Here is an 8,662-nt window from a genome sequence, read left to right as displayed (position 1 = left end):
AAGAATAAAGTCTCCATCAAGACTCCACCAACGGCTAGAAGAAACCACCTGTGAATGCACGTATATAAATACGTAACCCCAAAAGGGGTGGAGGGAAGAAAAGAACGCTAGCACATTATTCACACAGCTCTCTTTTGTCAATCTCTCTGACTTTGGCATCGGAGACTTTTTTGCAGGCATCACGCCGGCGAACTACACCCATTCTTCCATTCACTCGTTACTGAGGACTGGGTTGGTCGTGGACGACATCCATCTGGACGATCGAAATTGACTGATGATCTGAGCATCATCAGTTTGACGCCGTCTGTGGGGACGATTCAACACGTGATCTGTCCCCGGTCCAAATGGAATCCAGTACAAACCCAGATCCCGCTGCATTGGCCCTACAAATCCAGTCGCTTTCAGCAACTATGGAAGAACTCACCAGACAGAACCAAGAGATGAAGCAACGGCTGCTACAGGAAAGTAATCGTGCAGACAGGGGCGACGACGAAGACAGCAACAGAAGGCGAACCAGCACTCCGAAGGAAGCAAGCTCGGATCTCTTAAGAGAGATGAGGAAAGAGATGGACGAACTAAGGAACGCCATCAAAGGAAAAACGGACCAAAGCTTGGAGAGGATCGTCCGGAAGACGGATTCACCTTTTACCATGACCGTCCAGGAGTGCCCAGTGCCCTCTAAGTTCCGTCTACCCCAGCTAGAACCTTTCGACGGGTTGAAAGATCCCTTGGATCACCTGAATACCTTCAGGACGACCTTAGGCCTTCAACAGCCACCTGATGAGATTTTGTGTCGCTCCTTCCCTACAACCCTCAAAGGAGCAGCTAGGGAGTGGTTCAACAAGTTGCCAACATCGTCCATTGATAACTTCGAGCAGTTAAGCAGTTCCTTTGTCCGTCATTTTGTAGGCGGGCAGCGTCCAAAAAGGACTGCCGACCATCTGCTTACCATCAGACAAGGAGAGAAGGAACCATTGAGGTCTTATGTGACACGTTTAACCCGAGGAATGCTGGAAATAGACGAGGCAGATGACAAGGTATATCTCACGACCTTCAAAGCGGGGTTGAAGTCTAGAGATTTTGTGGCATCTTTGGCAAAGAACCCTCCTAAGACAATGGCCGAGGCATTGCTGAAAGCTCAGAAGTACATGAACGCAGAAGAAGCCTTAGCAGCCATTGACGGAGCAGAAAAGAGCAAGGAAAAGAAGAAGAAAAAGGAGGACGATCAACGAAGGCTAAAAAGGGATCGGGCTGATCGACGGAATGACGATGGAAATAGGAGGAGGGAGGAAAAGAACCCTCGTCCATCGAAATTCACACCACTGATGATGCCCGTTGACCAGATTCTAACAGAGATAAGGGACGAACCGTCTCTCAAGTGGCCAAGACCACTCCATTCAGCGCCTGGTTTGCGCGACAAGAGGAAATACTGCCGCTTCCACAAAGATCATGGGCATTACACGGAGGATTGCAGGGACCTCAAAGAGCAGATTGAAAAGCTCATCAGTAATGGGAAGCTACAACAGTATATAAAAAGGGGAGATTCCAGCAGGTACGGACAGAAAAGCCAGCAAGTTAGTGCAAGGAGAGACGAAGACCGCCCCCAACCTCGTCCACAAAGCGTGCTAGGGGAGATAAAAACCATTGCCGGAGGACCAACCACTGGAGGATCATCCAAATCCCTCAGGAAATCATACCAAAGGCAGGTAAACAGTGTCCACAGTATACCTCCGTTGAAGCAAAGACGCACCAATGGAGACTTGTACTTCTCTGAGGAGGATGCCAGAAGTGTAAAGCAACCTCATGATGACCCACTCGTCATTATGATCATGATCGAGGGGTTCAACACGCGAAGAGTCCTGGTCGACAGTGGAAGCTCAGCCAACATAATCTATCTTCCTACCTTCCAGCAACTAAAACTAGACCCAAAAAGGCTCCGTCCTTTTGAGTCTCTACTCGTCAGTTTCAGCGGAGACAAGGTATACCCTAGAGGCATAGTGACGTTGACAGTGATGGCCGGATCATACCCCCTCCAGGTAACCAACCAGCACAATTTCCTGATAGTGGACTCACCCTCGTCCTACAATGTGATCATAGGAAGACCAATGCTCAATCGCTAGAAGGCTGCTATTTCCACCTACTGCTTAAAGGTGAAGTTCCCAACATAATAGGGGGTCAGAGAAATTAAAGGAGACCAGGTATTGGCAAGAGAATGCTATCAGGCCGTCCTAGCCTCAAAAGAGAACCATACGTGGACGATTGAAGAGAAATCGCCAGAGATTGTGGAGAAGCTTGAAACGGTAGAGCTGGCTGAAGGGAGTCCGCCAAAGACGACCTAAATAGGGACGAACTTGAGTCCCAAGACGAAGGAAGAGATCGTCAGCTTCCTAAAAAGCAACCTTGATATATTTGCATGGAGTCACGAAGATATGCCGAGAATCCCAGCAAGCCTCATCCAGCATCACCTGAATGTTGACCCGGGAAAGAAGCTCGTCCAGCAGAAAATAAGAGTCTTTGCCCCCGAGCGAAACAAGGCAATGATGGACGAGGTAAATAAGTTACTTGCAGCCAAATTTATCCGAGAAGTCCACTACCCAGAGTGGTTGGCCAATGTAGTCATGGTCAAAAAAGCAAATGGGAAGTGGAGAATGTGTGTCGACTTTACAAACCTAAATCAAGCCTGCCCAAAAGACAGTTTCCCACTACCCAGAATCGACCAGCTAGTGGACTCCACAGCAGGGCACAAACTTCTCACGTTTATGGACGCGTTCTCAGGATACAACTAGATACAAATGGCTGAAGAAGACCAAGAGAAGACTGCTTTTATCACCAGCCAGAGACTTTACTGTTACCAGGTCATGCCTTTTGGGCTCAAGAACGCAGGTGCCACCTATCAAAGGTTGGTGAGCCAGATGTTCGAGAAGCAAATTGGGAGAAATGTGGAGGTTTACGTTGACGATATGCTCGTCAAGAGCAAGGAGGAAGAAGATCATCTGGACGATCTTAGGGAGACGTTCAATACGCTCAGGCAGTACAGCATGAAGCTTAACCCATCTAAGTGTGCTTTTGGGGTTTCCCCGGGAAAATTCCTCGGGTTTATGGTTTCGCAGAGAGGGATTGAAGCAAACCCCGAGAAGGTCAAAGCCATCCTTGAAATGTCCTCACCCAAGACGGTCAAAGAAGTGCAATCCCTCACGGGAAGAATAGCAGCCCTCAACAGATTCGTCTCGAAGGCTATAGACAAATGCCTTCCATTCTTCAAGACTTTGAAGAAGGTGTTTTCCTGGACGGAGGAATGCGAAACGGCGTTCCAAGAGCTGAAGCGCTATCTTAGCAACCCTCCGCTCTTAAGCCCATCGAAAGAGGGCGAAGACTTATTCCTGTACTTAGCTGTGTCTGTTATGGCCATCAGCTGCGTTGATTAGAGAAGAAGACGGGTTGCAACTTCCTGTGTATTACGTCAGCTAAGCTTTTTAGGGTGCCGAGGCGCGGTATCCTCGCGTAGAGAAGATCACATTCGCCCTGATTGTGGCTTCGAGAAAACTTCGTCCATACTTTCAAGCCAATCCCATCATTGTGATGATGGACCAACCCATCAGAAAAGCAATGAACAAACCCGAAGCGGCAGGATGAATGGTACAGTGGGCAATCGAGCTCAGCCAGTTCGACATAAAATACCGTCCAAGGACAGCAATAAAAGCACAGGCATTGGCTGATTTCATAGCAGAATTCACCACCCCCGGGAGCATAGAGAGTCTCTGGACGATAAACACTGATGGGTCGTCCACCCAGAAAGGAGGCGGAGTAGGCATCGTCATCACTTCCCCTGAAAAAAGTGTTTTCAAGTATGGGGTCCAGCTCAAATTCCCTGTAACCAATAACGAAGCGGAATACGAAGCCTTACTGATGGGATTGAGGATAGCTTGGGCACTCGGAGGTGAGAATGTTGTGCTCAAGAGCGACTCCCAACTCGTCATAGGGCAAGTAAGATGGGAGTACGAAGCAAAGGAGGCAAGGATGCAGAAGTATCTCAAATTGACGAACCAGCTGGTAAGCGCCTTTAATTACGTAGAGTTCATCTGAATCCCTAGGGATCAGAACACTGAAGCTGACGAGGTTGCACGAAGTGCCTCAGAACACAACCAAAATAAAAGTTTCGGTTGGAAGATTGAAGAACAAAACTCTCCTAGCATCCAGGGACTTCAAACTCTCTCGGTGCATACTGGCAGTGGATGGACGAGCCCGATTTTGTCATTCCTTCGAGAAGGACGACTACCATCAGATCCAAAAGAAGCTAAAAAGGTCCAGAAACGAGCAGCCAGATTTACGATACTTAATGACGAACTCTACAAAAAGGGTTACTCCCAACCATATTTGAGATGTATAGAAGGGGAGGAGGCCAAATACATCCTGGAGGAAGTGCACGGAGGAATCTGCGGAGACCACATGGGGGCAAAGTCCCTCGTCAGGAAGATCATGAGAACAGGCTACTTTTGGCCAACAATGCAGCAAGACGCAGCTGATTTCGTGAGGAAGTGTGATAGTTGCCAAAGGTATGGGAATGTTCAAAGAATCCCTGGGGAAAAGATGACCACAATCTCCTCACCCTAGCCATTCGCACAATGGGGGATCGACATCATGGGTCCTTTACCTCAAGAGAAGAGACAAGTAAAGTTCCTGCTCGTCGCTATCGACTACTTCACAAAGTGGGTGGAGGTAGAAGCTCTGGCAACAATCACCGAAGCAAAGGTACAAAATTTTGTGTGGAAAAATATTGTTTGCAAGTTCGGGATACCGAGGACGATCATATTAGATAACGGTCGTCAGTTTGACAGCCAAAAGTTCAGATCGTTTTGCTCGGGCTTGGGCATCAAAAACAGGTACTCATCCTCGGGTCATCCTCAGGCCAACGGACAGACGGAAGTAACCAACCAGACCCTGCTCAAGATTATCAAGTCCCGGTTAGTGGGGGCAAAGGGAACGTGGCCTGAAGAACTGCCAAGCGTCTTGTGGGCATATAGGACGACAGCACGTACACCAGCAGGAGAAACACCGTTCAGTCTGACATACGGCATAGAAGCAGTCATCCCGATCGAAGTTGGGCTCACTAGTCTTAGGAGAGAATTCTTTAACGAACAAACCAATGACGACCAATTGAAACAGAACCTAGACAGCCTGGACGAGATCAGAGATCAGGCATCCCAAAGAATGTCCAAATACCAGCAGAAGATAGCCGAATATTATAATCGAAGAGTAAAGCTGAAAAGATTCAACGTTGGAGACCTCGTCCTTAGAAAAGTCACCCCCGCAACAAAAGATCCGGCACAAGGCAAATTGGGACCGTCCTGGGAAGATCCTTATAAAGTCGTCCATTATTCACGTCAGGGAAGTTACCATCTGGAAGACTTAGAAGGAAAAAAACTACCTCGTCCATGGAATGTCGAACATCTAAAGAGGTATTACGAAAAGGAACCATAGCTTGATTGTAAAACCCAATTTAATACTTCCTGTCTTATGTATGCAATTATTCAAAGCCCGTTACTTATTATTCAATTCATAAGTATTATCCAGTATTTCTTAAGTGTTATTCAGCAAGTCATGCGCCACAATTTTTTCCAAAAAACACAAACGAACGTCCTAAACAAAGAAAGACGATAAGATTCCTTGGACGGATGAACATCGTCCCAAAAAGAAAAATGGCGATAAGATTCCTTAAATGGATGTACATCGTCCCAAAAAGAAAAATGGCGATAAGATTCCTTAGACGGATGAACATCGTCCCAAAAAGAAAAATGGCGATAAGATTCCTTAAATGGATGTACATCGTCCCAAAAAGAAGAAAGATGATAAGATTCCTTAGACGGATGTACATCATCCCAAAAAGAAAAATGACGATCGGATTCCTTAAATGGATACACATCGTCCAGAAAAGCAAGACGATAAAATTCCTCGAACAGACAAACCTCGTCCATAATCCAAAAAAAAAAAAATATATATATATATATATATATATTTATATGAACGCCGTCCAGAGACGAAGAGATTGGCATCATCTGAGACGAGTAAGCAAAATCCCCAAAAAAGGGGCACGAAACAAAAGTACCTCAAGAGGCATAGGATGACGAGGACAAATTCAGTGGGCTAGCAAACTTTTTCAAAGCCCCCAAACAGGGAAGAGATGAACATCCAAAAGAAAATCTTCACACAACACATGCAATCATCAAAGGCAAAGGTAAACACTCGGACGTTTATATAAAGCCAAATTGTTAAATAGACTTACTACATAAAGTTAAATTGTTCAGAGGCAAAAAAAGGGGCCCAAAAAAACAAATGGGGCATCCAAACATCAGCTGTTCATGAGAACTTAATACATACAAACAGAAAATAAAAACTTTTTCAATAAGATAAAATCAAGCTGGAGGGGCAACATCGTCGTCTCTGTTCGCCTGAGAAGGTTCCGCATCGGTAGACACCGCTGCCTGAGCTGCTTCATCCTCTTCGATCTCCTTGTCAACAGCCTCAAAGTCTAAGTCTTCAAGGTTCGTACCAGGTCCATGCTTGATCAAATATCTCCGAAGCAGCTCGAACCCCTTGAAGTACCACTGGAACAGGATGATGTTATATTCGTCCGTGGTCTGGAAGGCAGTGACGGCCTTGGCCACAACGACTTTCATTTTCTGAGCAGCTGCTGCCAGGAGTTCGTCCTTCTGCTTCACGGATTGCTTTTCAACGTTCAGCTGCTCCGTCAGGGCTTGAACTTGCTCCTTGGAAGCGTTGAGGGAGTCCATGGTTGTGATCAAGTCCTTCCGCAAGCCCGAAGCTTCAGCCTCCAGTGCTTCCACCTTCGAGTTGGCCACGACGGCCTTCTCCTCATTGGCCAGATACTACGTGGTAATGTGCATGGTCTCCCCCAACACCTGAGGAAAAAAAAGTTCAGTCAAAATCAACAAAAATGATCAAGCAGATAAAGACGAAGAAAAAGGCAAAAATGTGGTGGACTACCTGCACGAACTTGTGAACGTGACAGCTCACCATCTTGTGCGAAGGAACGCTTGTAATTTCCCTCATCTCCCCGGGGGTAAGGAGCTCGTTGGCACGGTCCATGGTCGTCTCGGCGTCCGACCAAACGCTAGCACCAACTTTCTCTTTCCCCTTGCTCGCCAATTTCTGCTTCTTGAAAGGACGAGCCACCTCCTCAACCGAAATGCCTGGAGAGGCAGCCAAACCCTCATCCAGATCAAGGGCAGGTGTGGACGAGCCTCTCTCCACCACCTCCTTTTCTTTCTCCTTCTCCTTATCAGTAATTCTCAACCTCCTCTGACCTATGCTGGAAAGAGGCTCATTCTTCTTGTCCTTAATTTTCTTGTACATCTCCTTGTTAAACTTGGAAGTCATTTCTACACAAAAGAATTTAAGGACGAAGAAAAAGAAAACAAGAGATTAAGGACGAATAAAAAGAAAGTAAGGAGCAAAGAACGAAGAAAAAGAAGACAAATCTATTGGAAAGAATAGCTTACATTTTTTCTCTTCATGATCGAGGGTACTGAGGACGTAGAGGGAAGGCTCCGGCCCTAAACAGTGACGAGCTAAAGTGCGCGGGTCGATTAATTCACCAAAATCCTCGATCGTCCTTGCGTACCTGATTGCCGCCTGGACTCGCTCTACAAATTTGCCCTCGAGCTCTGGACAATCTTTCACTGCAAAAGACGACATCAAAGAGGAAATTAAAAAAAAAAAAAAAAAAGAAGAAGAAAAAGGGGGCATCTCATGAGGAGCAAACGCACCAATCAAAGGGGTCTCCCACCGGCGCAGCAGCCTAGGAACGTTCCCCCACAAGTCATTAGGCAACGTTTCCCAACCGTCACCCGACACAAAGAAGTATCTAGACTTCCAGTAGCGAAAGGATGACGGAAGATCAACTACCAGACGCAACTTCCTATTCCAGGGTACAAACTCATCCAAATTCTTTGGACTCTTTTAGATGGTACAAATGGACGAATTCATTGATCGTGATCATGTCTCCGTCGGCGATGGTCGTTCAAATCACCATACAGCTAACAACTATTCTCCAAGAGTTAGGCATAAGTTGCCCCGGTGCAAGGTTAAAATGGTGAAGAAGCTCCATGATGAATGGATGGACGGGGAACCGGAGGCCACACGAAAAAGTAGTCTCATAAAAGCAAACTTCCCCGTGGGCAAAGGCGCAAGCCTTTTCACCCTTCCTGGGAAGACGAGCCCTGGTCCCCTCAGGAAACTGGAATCTATCTTTAAATTTGCTAAAAACCTCTATTTTCAAGGAACAATTTTCCTTAAGGGCATGGAAGGGATGGACGACAGCCAGAGCGGGAGAATGGGAGGACGAGGGAGCACGAGAAAGCACGGTGGTCGCCGTATCAACCTCGGCTCCTTCCTCACCTGCGTTAGAGGACGATCCCCTCTCTAAATCACCTGACCTTTCCTCTAAACCCATACTTTCCCCTCTTAGGATCCCTCGAACGGACCGAAACCAGACCTGAGATTCTAAGAGTAAAGGGTATAAGACACCCAACGCCAATCCTAACCCACTACCCCTACTGACAAACTCCTCGACTTGTGGGTATGAACCGTTAGGCAAAAGCGCACCCAATGGGTCGCCGGAAAGTTCCACTAAGGATCCTAAACG

General features: G+C 46.8%; 1 protein-coding gene across 1 annotated transcript; it reads left to right on the top strand.

Moving 5' to 3' along the window:
- The first annotated feature begins 344 nt into the window (after positions 1-344).
- LOC115962051 lies at positions 345-2,120 on the top strand. The gene has a single exon (XM_031080920.1). The coding sequence runs from the start codon at positions 345-347 to the stop codon at positions 2,118-2,120; it is 1,776 nt and encodes a 591-aa protein (XP_030936780.1).
- Positions 2,121-8,662: the final 6,542 nt, after the last annotated feature.

The sequence above is a fragment of the Quercus lobata genome, chromosome 2 (assembly GCF_001633185.2).
Source record: "Quercus lobata isolate SW786 chromosome 2, ValleyOak3.0 Primary Assembly, whole genome shotgun sequence".
NCBI classification, from domain to species: domain Eukaryota; kingdom Viridiplantae; phylum Streptophyta; class Magnoliopsida; order Fagales; family Fagaceae; genus Quercus; species Quercus lobata.
The sequence above is the reverse complement of the archived record's forward strand: the minus strand, read 5'-3'. Positions and strand labels throughout refer to the sequence as shown.

Bases quoted from the DNA above. Each gene is read 5' to 3' on its own strand.
- LOC115962051 (XM_031080920.1), top strand. From the start codon at position 345: ATGGAATCCAGTACAAACCCAGATCCCGCTGCATTGGCCCTACAAATC.